Source organism: Ochotona princeps, chromosome 6 (genome assembly GCF_030435755.1).
Source record: "Ochotona princeps isolate mOchPri1 chromosome 6, mOchPri1.hap1, whole genome shotgun sequence".
NCBI classification, from domain to species: Eukaryota; Metazoa; Chordata; class Mammalia; order Lagomorpha; family Ochotonidae; genus Ochotona; species Ochotona princeps.
Window position 1 is genome coordinate 14,579,835 of NC_080837.1, and position 15,154 is coordinate 14,594,988.

General features: G+C 44.7%; 1 protein-coding gene across 1 annotated transcript in view; it reads right to left on the minus strand.

Moving 5' to 3' along the window:
- The window catches only part of MAP2K5 (mitogen-activated protein kinase kinase 5), a 245,809-nt gene that overhangs the window by 65,630 nt on the left and 165,025 nt on the right, over positions 1 to 15,154 (minus strand). Inside the window, exon 17 of the mRNA XM_004578329.2 lies at positions 13,216 to 13,245. Within this exon, the coding sequence (XP_004578386.1) occupies positions 13,216 to 13,245 (30 nt within the window). The remainder of the gene's footprint in view (positions 1 to 13,215; positions 13,246 to 15,154) is intronic.

The window sequence follows — 15,154 nt, forward strand, 5'->3', positions numbered from 1 at the left end:
GTCAACGGCTCTGTAGGGAGAAGTAGTTTTGGAAGTCTCATTTTTATGCTGCTCTCTCTGCAGAGGGACTTTTTACCTACAGTGGCTAAAAAAGCAAGACCTTCAACCAGCCCTGTTTACACTGCATTCAGAGGCACCACCAGAAAGCTGAAAGGAATCCACCTACGGAACCTAGAGAAGACACCAGCCGCCGTTTTCATTTTCTCTTTTACTCGCGGAAATTATGGCTTGCCCTGCAGCTCTTGTCTGGGAGATTTATGTGTGACCTAGGTCAGATCTTCCAATATCAGTTGACAAATTTTCTCTTTACATATTTACTGCTTTTCAAGCCTGTGTTATTTTCTCATAAATAGAAAACAGAACTATAAAATGATATCATAGCGAAGTTTTAAAGAATATCATTTTCTTACGTTGTGCCACTGGCATCACATTCTACCTTTCAATGTTAACTCTATAATCTTCTGTTTAAAAACTTCAAATTTTAGAGACTGTGGCTAGTTGGCAAGGATACTCTTTTCAAACCAGATGCACGAAGCTATAACTCTGGTTCAATGCACACAGGGATTATGGTAAATTAAGATCTCCATATTCTGAATGAGGAATGGTGACCTAAGGACTCCTGAAGAGGCAAAAGGACTTGAGAAATGAACTAGTTCAGCCTAACCGCTCTACTGTTAGGGACACTGAGGCTCAGAGCAAGGAAGAAGCGCCCAAGGTCCAGCACCAGCCTGGCCTGCCCCGACATGCTGTGCCTGAGTTAGCTCAGCTTTAACCACACAGAGGGTCAAAGCATGGCCTGGTCAGCAGGTCCATCTCCCTGTTGAGTGAGTTCAGATGCAGCAATGTTGCCCACACCTTGGTGCTGCAGCTGTTGTATTCTCTGTGAAAAGGCCTCGTCCTTGATACGCGGGAAGCCATGTGAGCCAGGTGAGTTGATTTACGACTGTGATGATTTTTCCATCAGGTTCTGTCTGCCCTGTGCCCTCCCCAAGCCATGCTGGAGCCTTTCTCCTTGCTCCCTCCCCCCAGCTCCGTAGCTGTTTGCTAAATTCGAAGACATCCAGTTTTCACTTCTGTATTCCTGAATACAGCACCCTGGCAGGAGTCTGAGGGCCAGTGAGTGGCTTTTAGAATGCAGGAGTCCTAATGGGTCTCCTGTTGCCTACCAGGTAGCACCTGCTCATGGATGCCCTCTGCACCATAGGCTCAAAGGACAGGAGCTGAAGAGGAGAGCACACAAGGTGCTTCAATATGTTTTTGGTACAAAAAACATATATCATTCATTTATTTTGTCTCCTAATACACTCAGTATCTAAAAGTTGCAATTTGTCCAAACTCTCACTGTGGGGCCAGTACAGGAGTTCAGGCTAATCCTCCACCTGCAGTGTTTGCATCCCATGTAAGCACCAGTTTGAGTACTGGAAGTTCCACTTCCCATCCAGCTCCCTGTTTGTGGCCTGGGAAAGCAACAGAGAATGGCCCAAGGCCTTGGGGCCTGCACCCATGTGGGTGTTCCAGAGAAACCTTCTGGCCTCTGGGTTTGGACTATCCCATCCTGTGGCTGTTGCGGGCAGTGGGGAGTGAGTGGTACAGTGTACAAAGTATGTGCTCATGTGGAAATGATTTGTTTTTTTACTCATTGAGGACTTTTTAAAGATCTGGACATTGTTTCTGCCATAACGACAGATTAGAAAGGTACATCCCTAAGCTTCAGTGCCTAGCACAGTCAATGCCAGAACAGTTTCTCCCTTTAATGGAAAATAAACACGAGCCAGGCATTTGGTGCAGGTAAGAGCTGCTGGTAGTGCTACAGCCCCTCTTGGAGAGTCCCAGCCCTGCTCCTGGCTTCCTGTGGGGAGGCACTCTCCCAGAAGCAGCAAGTGATGGTTCAAGCACCGCCCCCGGCCTGCCTCCACTGGAGGGAGACCCGATCCACATTCCTGGCCATTGCAGACATCTGAGAATTGAACAAGCAGATGAGATCTGTTTCTTTGTCTTCCTCCCTTCACTCATATGTGTCTGTGTACATAAAAAAGGTTTAATTTTTTTAAAAAAGAAACCTAAACATGGCTCCTGCATGGGCAATGAGGCACTCAAGGACTCCAGGGGCTGCCCACCCCACTCCTCATGAAGAGCAAGCTCTTGAAGCAGTGGGAAGCTGCCTGGAATTCCAGGAGTTCTTCTCCTGCTTTTTTTTTTTTTTTCTGAGCCAGCTGCCACGTGGATGGCAGGGGATTCAAGTACTGGAGTTATTTTTCGCTGCCTACCCAACCAAGCACATTAGTTGGGAGTTGGAGCAGAAGTGGAGTAGCCAGGACTTGAACTGGTGATCATATGGGATGATGGTATTGGAAGTGGTTGGGTTAACCAGCTGCACCACAATGCTGTCCCTCGTTTTTTTTAAGGTTGTTTATTTGACTGTTAAATGCTGCATTGTCTCTGTGTAGATTTATTTATTTATTTACTTATTTATTTATTTATTTGAAAGTCAGACTTACAGAGAGGAAGATTTTTCACCTGCTGGTTCATTCCCCAAGCGGCAGCAATGGTTGGAGCTGAGCTGAGCTGAGCTGAAGCCAGGAGCCTGGAGCCTCTTCTGGGTCTCCCACGTGGGTGCAGGGTCCCAAAGCCTTGAGCTATCCTCAACTGCTTTCCCATGGCACTAGCAGGGAGGTGGATGGGACCTGGAGCAGCCAGGATACAAACCGGCTCCCATATGGGATCCCAGGTACAACATGCAAGGTGAGGACTTTAGTCACTAGGCTACTGCCTACTCCCCTTGTTTTTTGAAACAGATAAAACTGAGTTTCAGTACATTCCCAGGGGTTAGCCAAGGACCTGGTATTAAGAAACATAGCTTAAAGTGTGGAGAGGAGAAAGGTGCTCACACTGGTCCAGCCTTTTTTAGATTCTGCTTAGCAAGTGGCCCTTAATTCAAACAAGATACTACTTAGAATCAGTTTTAAAAGTACCATATGCATGCAGGGCTGCTCTTGCAACTGTGCGCAGTTGCATGAGTGACGTGTGTGGGGTGGGTCCCCATCTCCTTGGTGAACCCTCTGCCCATCCTTCTGCCTATCCCTGGCCTAGGCCATGGCCAACACTGTGCGGGTGAGGGGACTGAGGCTGCGGTCAAGCACTCCTACGACAAGCCAGGACCAGAATACAGATGAGCTGTGTGTGTGCTGAGAGTGGAAGTCACAAAGCAACAGTGACTTAGACTGTCACTCCTGGTCCGCTCTTCTCTGACTCACTGCCGGCACATGCTTGGCTGCCAGAGATACACAGAGCAGGGGCTGGCGATATTCCACGGCCCATGATATTTTACCCAATGAGAACGAGCTGTGGAGTCAAGGTCTCCTCACACACACCAGGGTGCTCTCTGCAACCTCACTGGAGCAGAAGACACAGCAAGGTAAGCTTTGTTACCGCCTTCAGTTTTTCCTCCTTGGAGCCTACAAGGCAATGTCTTTGCTCCGAAGAGCTCCAATCTCCAACTGTACAAAGCCCAGTAAGTCCATACTAGGTTCTAACAGGCTGCCTCAGTTTCCCACAATTCCTTGGAGCCTACACTGTGCATAAACTGCCTTCCTGGCTCCCAGCAGTCCCCTGGACTCCCTGTTACCTGGCATGTCTTGCAGCCTCCAGTTCTAAGTCCAATAGCTCTTCGTTCCTTTTAGGCAACCCATTGATCTTTCACTGAAGTCAGATTATTTGCTTGCTAACACAACAGAGGGTTGGGTTCTTAATAACATTAACCTTTCAGTTGAGGAAGAATTCCTAATCTTCCCCACCAGTCATTAGCCAGGAACTGCTAACCATCTAAAAGATAATCCGTGCCTAAGAAAAGTTCGGCCAGGCCCATCCTCTCTCAACCATGATGCCACTGAATCCCCAGCCCCAAATCTACCCAAGTTTTCTATACTGAATGCTGATAAGTCAAATGCTGGGTACAACACAGGCTATTGTCTCTGCTGCTGCTGCCACTAAGGTTGCTGACCACTCGTTTCCCTAGGGACTCACATCCAGCCAGCAGTCACAGAGCACCGTGGGACAGATTCCCACCCCTGCAGGCACACGAAGCAGAAGGACTTGCATGGGTGGGTGTGTAAAACTGGCACAGCTACCTGGGCTGAACAGCTCTGGGTCATTCATCTCACCAGATCTCTGCAGGGAGAAGACCACTGACCTGGGAGTGAGAGACAACCTTCCTTGGTGTCCAATACCTGCTGAGTCCCAATCAGTCATCTAATGGCTGTGGCTTCCTTTTCTTCCCTATCACATGGGTGCTGGACAAGACCATCGTGAGAGACCGACACATCAGGAGATTCCAGGACTCCATGAAGCATGCACCAGGACAGTCAAAGAAGGGAGGGCGAGTCCCCTCTCCAAGACTAGAGCGTTAAGAGGGAGACACGATGGTGAGATCACCATCTGAAAGCTACACTGAATCCCAAGTCCACAGCTTTAAGCTTCAGTTGTAGTTTTGGACCAAACGAATCACTTAAACATTGTAAAGAATCATGGTCCCCAGTCACTGGACTAAAAATGGCTAAATTCTGTATGTTATTTTGTATATTATGATTGTGATTATGAATGATAAATTATAACTCAAAAAGAAAAGACTGTAAAGGAAGGCTCTGGTGGGATCAGAAAAGCAATTCATTTCAGTCCTTCCTAGTGTGAGACGTGATCATATATTTTCAGTTACATAGGTAAATCCCTGAAGTACTTTCCAGAAACATAAATAACTCTCATATTATCCCATTCTTGTTTACCACCTTGTATTTCCATGGTGCTCTCTCAGGCATTAGCGCACTGGATCACGTTGATTTCTCCCCAGCAATTTAGAAAATACCCCGGGAGGTGGCAGTGCTAAGTGACAGAAGGTAGCAGGGAGCCCCTCAGAGGCAGGAGCCAACTGCTACATGGTTAGAGATCCCACAATGTGAGGGTCCCCAGCCCCAGTTTGTCTCCCATTGCCTGCAAGGGACTCATGGCACTATTAGGCCATGTGGTCTCTGCTACACTTTCTGTCTCCAACTTGGATCACATAACCTTCCTCTTCCCCTTCTCTTCCCTCTCAGAGTTGCTTTCAAAGTCACTCAGGGGGCCTGGTACAATGGTTCAATTGGCTAATTCTCTACCTCCAAGTGCCGGGAACCCATATGGGCACTAGTTCATGTACTGGCTGCTTCCAGCTCCCCGCTTATGGCCTGGGAAAGCAGTGGAAGATGGCCCAAAGCCTTGGGACCCTGCACCCGAGTGGAAGACCTAGAAGAAGCTCCTGGCTTCTTTTGGTTTAGGATTGGCTCAGCTCTGGTCATTGTAGCCATGGGGAATGAACCAGTGGAAAGAGGATCTTTCTCTCTGTGTTCTCCCTCTCTCTGTGTCTTTCCAATAAAAATAAATAAATCTTTTTTTTAAGTCACCCAAAGAATTACTAATGTGTCAGGGGAATAAGGTACTAACAGTAGTATCTCTTCTGGTACAGGAAGGAGACCCGAGACAGCAGTGTTTGAGGTAAGTTTGTCTCCAGCAGGTGGTTTTACTTCTGACTTAAGGGCTTGGAACCTTTCTTCCCTGGCCTTTTGTCCCCAGAGCTCAGCTCAAACATTTCACACTCTGAAACCTTTTGGGCTTCCCAAGATCAGCTGACCACTTCTTTTCCCCCTTTGGACTGGGATGTCCCACCTCCTGGGAATTTCCTTTTGTGTCAACTACCATTTATGCTCTTCCCAGCCCTCTGCACTGGACTGGCTCTAGTTTATCTGGGTGCTCCTAGTGCTTTAGCCCACAAAGCAAGTGCAAGATGACAAATAAAACGTTCAAGTGAACCGAGATGCAGGTCACAGAAGAACTAAGGCAGTGCTGTGAGCTCCAAGCCAACACAGGTCGAATGCTGTAAAAGCAACACAGCAAACATCACCCTATACATGCCCCGATCAGGTATTTATCTTTCATGTTTCTATTCTCCACATATTTGGGAGATGCCTTGTCTCCCATTTTGACACTAATTTAAGGACAAACTAGGAACATACTTCCTGTTTCTGGCACAGGCTGGGAAAATAAAATTAGACATCTCTTGGTAAATTTGAGATAAACTGGAAAAAAGACTTTGACTCGGGCAATTAAGAAATTCCTCAGAAGAAGCAAATGTGTTTAGGTACCTCTGTATTTAGTGGACCTTAATCCTGTTTTAAAGTGGCAAATAGCAGTATATGTTAAATGTCTATATCCCAACTAGTGAGAATGATTTAAAACAGGTAGGCCAGAAAAAAAATGCATGCACACTGATTTTTAAAATTCTTGCAAATTAAAGAGTTGAGTACTTGAAGTTTGAGGAATTATCCAGTGCTATTTTTTAAGACTCCCCCCAAAACACTGAGTGTGTAGAATTTACTTAAATCCTTGATGTTCTGAACTTTAAATGTTCATGTAAAAAAGGACAGATTTCAAGTATCTTTTTTTAAAACTCTAATTATCCTGCAATTTTAGATAGGATCAGTCCATAGTACATTAATAAGATAATGACATTTGGGAACTAAATTCAACATCAGTAATAGAAAATTAAATGATCAACATTAGGATTAATAATAAATGAGAGGTTTTAAAAATCTGAATAAAGTATAAAAACTCTAGTATTACAACATTTGCATTTGAAAAGAATTTCCAATTTTAAATAGTTTTAAGAACATATGCTATTATGAAACAAATAATCCATCAATAGATCAATTTATTACTACAAAATAAATGCTTAAAAGATAGTCTGTCAATTGAAAAAAAAAAACCACATTAAAATAGCTGGTTTCCAAGCCAAGTCCAACAAAATATTTTCTTTGTGACAATCCACTTACATTTAAATGAAAACAGGGCAAATTTGGTCAATAATATAGATTGTGTATAATAAAAAAGACTTTAGATCATGCTAATACAAGGATCAAAAAAGAGTAAGTTCAATTAAAACCACCCAATTATTTAGCGAACTTTCAGACACAGCAGAGAAATGAATCTGTTTTAAATGAAACTGCTCCAATCAGCAGCTCTCTGACCGATGAGTCCCTCTCCTTGGCAGCAATCTGGGGGAAGCGGGAATCTGCTGAGGCCGAGGCCAAGCTACCAAATCACACACATGGAATCAGTCACCAGGAAGCACAGCAGCTGCTGCCGCGGATGGGGTGGGGTGGGGTGGGGTGGGGTGGGGGAGAGAGGGGGAGAGAGAGAGAGAGAGAAAGAGAGAAAGAGAGAGAATGTACACATGCCTCTTCCCCAGGATCCACTGGGGAATCCTGGTTTTAACAATGGGATATTTTCATTTCTGTTCAATATTTGGAAAGGGTGGAAGGTAACAATGTGAAGAGGCCGCATACCACACGAGTAAGAACAACTGGCTTGGCTGGTTAGGATGCCCAGTCTCAGCCTGGAATGCCAGGGTTTGAGTTCCAGCTCTGACTGCTGATTGCGGCTTCCTGCTAATGTGGATCCTGGTGGGCAGCAGGTGACAGCGGCTTAAAGAGCTTGGTCCCAGGACAGCCACGTGGGAGTCCTGGGTTGAACACTTAGCTTTGGCCAAGGCTCGGCACTGACTACTGTGGGCATCTGGAAAGTAAGCTCACTTTCTGCTTCTCTGTCCTCACACTTTTAACATCAAAAGAAAGCAGAACGTATGTCTGTCACTTAAAACCCTGTTATCTACTTAGGTTGAACTTGTGATGGGATTTTACAAAATGACTCTTTTTTGAGATAAATAACATGTCATTTTGTTCAGTTAACCACCCTGGCTGCCCCATCTCTTCGAGTTAAGAACAGTAGATCTCTATTTCGTACATTGGTGGTAAAAGCTGGCAGAATAAAAGAGAATTGGCCAATTGGTCATATAGGTTTCTAATCTGCAAGATTCAGGCTTTCCCTTTATCTTAGTCTTAATTATCCTATTTGGACAGATGATGGCACATCTTTTTTTCAGTAAAAGTAATCTCTCTATACATTGCCATAATTTATTTAATGGCATTCTTACATATTTTTAACAAATAAACTATTCATATTGCTCTTATCTTTTTGATCCTTTTTACCACTTATCATCTTCTTTATTTGAAACAGATTTTTAACAGATAATCTTGATCATCACAACAATATCTTGCTTGCATTTTATTCAAATAATTCTTAAAAACAGCTTAAAAAGCCGTTTGGAATAACATCAAGCTTGCCATCAATCAAACGAAAAAATTCCGCTGGCGGTTGTATAAACATCAGATCAAGTCTGATGTCTTCAAGGATTTCAGAGTGAACCATAAAAAACTCCATTAACTTCTGACAAAGAATGCAAATTAATCACAACATGGGGTGAAATGAAATTAAAGGCTCTTTTCTAATCAATGACAAGGCAGGATGAAATATTTGTTACTCTGTGCTGCCTGGTAATGTTTGCCGCTCCCTTGCAAAGCCCCAAATGGAAGGTGTGAGTACAGATTCACCCGTGGTTGCTGTTGAGTACCCCTCCCTCCCTCTTTCCCCCCTCCCCTCCCCCCCAGAGCTATCTGCTTACAAGTCATGGAGACTCACAAAACACACTAATCATCCGAATCTCAGGTGCATCCAATTTGTTATTCACACTCTCCCATGCCAGTGAAAAGCCTGGCACAGACAGATGCACCAGGAACCCTAAATGACAGTTTTGGCCTCCGGAAGTACGTTCACTACAGCAAAATCTAGTACAGCCTCCAGGTGAAATGTCTGGAGCTCCATATGGAGCAGGGAAAATTAACAACAAGATGGAAATCACTGCAGCAGCGGGGAGTCGGAATTTTTGAAAAAAAAATGAAATTTAAAGATGAAGAAAGAGAAGTAATAAATTAATGGGGTGTGAAAACATTCAAAGCTTTACAATACCAGGGGCACTATTTGCTCAGATTTCCTCTAACCAGCCCCCACCTTTTTTTTTTTTTAACTTCAGGTCATTTTGATGTAATTTATTAACCAAGATCAGGAATTGTAGCCAAACGAGGAACAATATTTTCAAACATGCAGAAGTGTTTTAAATACATTTGTGTCTGTGTTAGCTTCACTTTCCTGTAGCACCTTGCTTACCAAATGTACCAGCACCATAGCGATGCGGCCCCTGAGAAGTCTCCAGAATGGATTTACGCTCAGCCTAATGCGCAGCGCTGATGTGAAGTCTGAATGAAAGATGACGACTTTTGGCAGGCAAGCCTTTTCATTTCTCCTAAATTACAGGGTCGTTAAAGAAACCATGGCCCACCGTCATGTTTTTTTTTTTTTGTCACCTGAATTTAGATGTATGGGACTCAGCACACCGCGCTCCAGTCCAGACCTGCATGGCTCCTGCGATGACCAGAAATGCTAAATTGTTTAAGAAATGCACACATCGTTTATGTGGAAGACGCGAAGCACTTGCATTTCTCAATGCCCTGTGACAGAGCACAGGCTTCCCGGGTGCCCAGGGTTGACTGGCGCTGCGGTCACTCTGTTAACCACAGGGTGGGGCGGGGAAGGGTAAAGAGCTCTAGGGAATGCCCTTCCTCTGCTCCCCCTGCAGCGTCCACAACAGCTCAGCCTGCCACGCAAGTACAGCATTCTCATCTACACAAGCGATCTCCCTGGGGCAGAGAAGGGGCTGAGTGGGGACAGAGCAGGGGGTGTGAATGGGCAAGCACAGGAAGGTTACACTGTTGGTCATAAGGCTTAAGTGCCTGCAAGTCCTTGGCCCAGGTGTCTCCACTGCTTCGTGCTTGATCTTTCTGAGCTCCGTCGTCTGCTTCCCTAATACAGCAGCAGACCGAGCGCTGGTAAGACGTCTCGGAGGTGGGGTGTGCAGGCCATAGGAAGTGGGGTGTAGCATAGGTGAAGCAGCCACCCATCCCACATAGCACTAGTTTGGTTCTGCAGTCACAGTGGCTTCTCTCTCTCCCTCTCTTTTTAAAAAACATTTACCTACTTATTTATTTCAAAGTCAGAATTACAGAGATTCTCCATCTGTTGGTTCACTCCCCAATATGCCACAATGACCAGAGCTGAGTCAGGCTGTGGCCAGGAGCTTCCTCTGGGTCTCCCCTGTGGGTGCAGCAGCCCAAGTACTTGAGCAATTTTCTGCTGCTTTTCCCAGGCACATCAGCAGGGATCTAGATTGGAAATGGAGTAATTCGGCCTATTGGCATCGCAGGTAGTAGCTTTACTTACTGTGCCACAATGTTGATCTCTTCTGGTCTTAAGCCTTCTTTACTCTCTTAAAAGTCTTAGCCTGCTTACATTATACTTGAGGCTAGGCAACTTCAAGGCCTGGGAACACTAAAACACACAGTGCTTTTGAACAAGCAACACCCGAGCAGAGAAGCTCATACTCAGTTGTTCTCTCAACACAAGCACAGGTGCTTAACCTTCAGAGTGTGGTCTCTGAAGGTCACTGAATCTCCACCCATCTTCCCCACAAGACACCATGGGACACACTGGCGTCATGGGCAGCAGGAGGGACTGCTAAAGATCCTGTTAGTGACGCTGACGCTGGGTGGGGAGGATGGTCTGCACACTGCCCTGCTTCCCAGGCCTCTCCTCCATTCTCTTATCCAGCTGTGGCTGCAGGTGGCTGAGTACATGCTTTTGTAACCTTCGCTCAGAGGCTGGAAATGGCGTTTTGCTGCTGGAGTCCCACAGCTGGGGCCAGTGGGGCAGTCCTTTTTCCTGTCCTAAGCTGTTTCACATTATCTGCTCATGGGAGCACCAGGTAGCTGCTAATCAGATTGGACAGGCACCAGGAACCTCACCATGGAGACTCCAAGGATTGTAGGGTAAGAGTGACAGAGCTTGGTTCCTGGTCTCATCTTGGGGTTCCAGGGAGGCCATGTGGCTCAACTTGCCATTTGTGACGATGGCTCAGGACTGGTGCTCTGACTGCAGGTGGGTCTCAGAGTGGCAATTGCCTGGCACTGCTACCCCTTCACCTGCCAGTTCTGGGTACGAAGGGACTTAAAGCTCCGTGGTCCACAGGGCATATGGAAGTTTTCCATGCCTTCCAGGAGCAGAGTTGTGGGTGATGACTAGATCAAGGTGGTGCTCAGCGTGCTAAAGTAAACACTATTTTGAGCCCGTGGCTGCCTTGTTCAGGAGCGAGCTTCCTGTCACTGGAAGTATTCAAGCTGAGTACAAACACCTGCTTGTCAGAAGTGTCATAAAGAGATTTGATTGATAGTGTCTGAGGTTCTTCCAGGTCTATCAAGCCTGTATCATTCCTGCTGACTCCTCACGGGATTCGATTGAGCCGTGCTGGTCCCCAGTTTGGGCAGTAGTGAGTCAACCAGCAAGTGTGCCCCCTACACTGGAGGGGAAGCCAAACCACAGCAAGACCCAGTGTTCAAATGAGGCTAACACAGGCCAAAGAGAGGGTGTTAACTTCACAATCCAGTATCTGTGACTCCACATGAATACACACAGTTCTTCCTATGCATCTCTGGGTGACTGGGAGGGGTGGGAAAGGCATTCGTGAAGTGAGCCTTCCCAGCCTCCAGTTTATGGTTCGAGGTCTATAAAAGACATGCCAATGCCACCAAGGGCTATTGCTGATTCTGCAGTGAAATCCCCAAGCTTATGCTGCAGACCCAGGAGTAAGTGGGCTGGATGGCATCAAAACGGCTTTCATCACCTGAGACATTGATGGCAATGTTTCACTAGGACTCAAGTAAAACCAGATTGTCCCCCAACTCTGGAATAAAGGTCACTGCCAACTGGGTAGTTCCACATATTAGGATTTTCCAACACTGTGCAAAGATACTCTGGAAACCAAGGCAAAGGGATCTAGCTGTTACCCAAGTTGGACCGCAGCCTTTAAGCACGCTTCACTTGCCACATGCAGTGGCAATCCATTTTCTGGATTCATCTGTTGCCAAATCGCGACTGATGGATTATTCCCGATGCCAGGAATCTCAAGAATATAACTCCATTCTTCATCCTTTACATGTTTTCTGCTAAGGCTTGTCTGAAGGATATACTGTATAGTGTCTCTTCTGTTCAGTTTCAAAATTTCAGAAGACTGTCCAAATTGTCTGAACAGTGAATTGTTTAAAAATTACTGACAGAAAGAGAGGCTTACCAAGATAAATATTCTAATGAGCTATAAATCCTGAAAATGTGATTTTAATTTGATGGGCTACCTAGAGCTAATAGCAAGGCTGTGTATGCTGACATCTCAGTGCTAGCAAGCAGGCCAGGCGATTGTCAGATTTTTCTCTAAAAGAAAAAGAGTACAAAAGAAGCGGAGACTAGCACTCTTGAATGCCACAACTTGGCTGATTTCTCTAACCACTTATCTGATGGCTGCCACAGTGAAAGGAAATGGATACAAAAGAGACATTTCAGCCGGTGAAAGGTTTTTAAATGTCCACAGGGGTATTAGGAGAATTTGCTTAAAATCGCTTATAAAGATGGGGAGAGAGAAACAGCCCTGTCCTATTATTCAATAACCATGTTTGTGATGCATCTGCATGATCTAACCATGCATAAATTAGTATGTGTAATACAACACTTATTTGCATAATAATAGCAAGTTAATAGATGCTTAAAGAGCAGAGACCAACACCACCTTTAAATCAGACATGCCTCCGGGCACTTTGGCCTGTACAGCCCAAGAAGCCAGAAAAACAGTGAGTACAAGCCTCAGCCAAACAGTCAAACCCTTCATTCTTCATCCCCCTAGACATTTCACCCATTTCCTCCCAAATGCGGGAGAATTGTTTTCAAATTGCCAAACAGCTTTATGTTTTAAGTGCTAGCATTCTTTATATAGTAGAAATCTTACATGATAAAGATTAGGATCAATCTTTTAACTTGTCTCAATCCTTTAATTTTAATCATTTGACTTGAATTCAAAAGCTCAAAAAGTGTCTCAGGGAACAACTGGGTCTTTCTTCTGACCTCAGGAGGAGCACATGGCACGGGGCAGAACACCTCGAACATCACACAAAGGAAGAGCACGGTGATGGCTTTCAACCTTTCACAACAGTAAAAGGAAAAAAAAAAAAACCCGGATATAAAAAAATATATATAAAAATCAATAGAGACTTCCGAATGACTCCTTTAAGATATCCCTTTTCAATTTAACAGGACAGATTTATTTGTATGTGGCTCCAATGTTCACAATTGCTCGCTGCACCTTCATACATAGGAATGAATGTCACAGTGGCAAACGGCAGTAATGAACAATCTTACCTGAGGATATGGAAATCTCCCAAGAGCAAGCTGGGAAAGGAAATAATATTTGTCTAGTTATGGATTTGCATGCAGGGCAGATCTCCTTAAAGACAGACAAGCGCCAAGCTTCAGAATTACATCTAGCAAATATATACATATACATATACATATATATATAAATATAAAAGCTCACAACTTCAAATGCATGAACTAAATTACTATTATAATGACAAGAAAAGCTGTATTTAGAATGGACATTTTCAATGGACATCATGGCCTCCTTGACAGAATTCTGTAGTTGCAATCACTAAGCATGACTGTTAAGGCAGCTTCTCCTAGGAATGTGCTCAGCTTGCCAGGTATTCTTCACACTGACACACGTACAACAGCTTCTTCTGGACGGAGATGGACAACTGTTGGCTTCCCCCATTAGGAAGCAAAAATGTCTAATCATTTTCAGTACCCAATCTGCACAGTTTCCATTGACAAGTGTAAATGAGGAGTTTGTAAAGTGAGGGAATCAGCAATACAATGAGATTGAAAACTTTGTCTTTGCTTTCATGCCCTTGCTAAGTTATTGCTTTCACTTTCTAGCCATCATTTCCTAGGCAAGAAGTGAGCTATCACTCATTTTGATATCAAGAAAGTGTCTACTTGAAAATCGTCGGAACTGTAGGTCTAAGTCTCAACTTGGCAAAGGGAATCCTTGGCACAGTTGTGCATCTGTGTCAAGTGGGCTACTCTCTAGGCCGGAAACCTTTTTGTGTGTTGATAGCCACTTTCAAAGGAGTCCGCAGCACCAGGATGGTTCCAGGTTGGAGTGTCTCTAAGACACCATCAACCTAACTTTACTGAGTACAAGCCCAGAGTCCTGTGGAACCAGTTCCTGCACGGGTTCTGAGTGGAGGCTGGGGGCTAAGCCAAACAGTCAAGATTTTATCCATGGGAGTTCTGTTTTATTTTTGCTTGCTTCCCAGTATACTGCATTATCTTCTGAGACCTTTCAAAGTACATCCTTCCTTATTTCAAGGACATGGGATGCTGTTCAAGTATTTCTGAGCTCCTCTTATAGAACTCTGTTCAACATCACTTTGAGTAAGAAAAAAAAACACATTTGCTTCAAATGATTAGAATTCATCTTTTCTTGGATTTAAAATACAACCCCTCAACTTGCTAGCCATGTAAATAATTTGCAGACCATGTTTTAAATGGCCTTTATATTTTACTCAAACCCAAAGTCACCTACGAAGATGAAAAATGTTAGTTCCTAAGTACAGGCATGAAGGCGCTGACGTTTTCAAAGTCCTAACCCAATTTTGGCACAGTAATAGGAATAAACTGTAAGGACTTACTAAGATGACTCCTCTGAAAGGACCAGCAGTCTTGCACAAGTTGCATTACCCTCATAAGCACATCTTCTATATAAGACATTCACTGATAGACATATAGGTTTTCAAGATGTCAAGTTGTATTATCACTGTCTCATTGGATGGGTATCACTGCTTCCTTCAACTGTGACAGACAGCAAACGTCGATGTTCACTAACTTCATTTCAGAATTTTATGCTGTTTGTGTATGTAATATAATTAATCCGGAAGGGGAGGGAGGAGCTCAGCTCTCCCATCCACCGTCCCCATCCAGCCACCATAGAATACAGGCTATAGATTCGCTGCACATTGTAGAGACACTGGGTATTTCTGCCAATGAGAGTGTGCTTGTTGATTTAGGAGTCACTGTTGCTGCTGGTCATGGTGGGGAGCTGGAGTGAAGCAGGGCTAGAGATTGCTGCCATGGTGTGCTGACATGACAGGTGGGAAGAGCTAACCAGAAGCTGCCACCCTCACCAGTCCGGTCTGTGGATCAGGAATTGTACTTCTCATTCCATCTGCAGTTAGAAAACCAGAAAGGGTAGGAACCTCTTACCTAAAAATGCAAACATTCTGACTCAAGCCCTTTT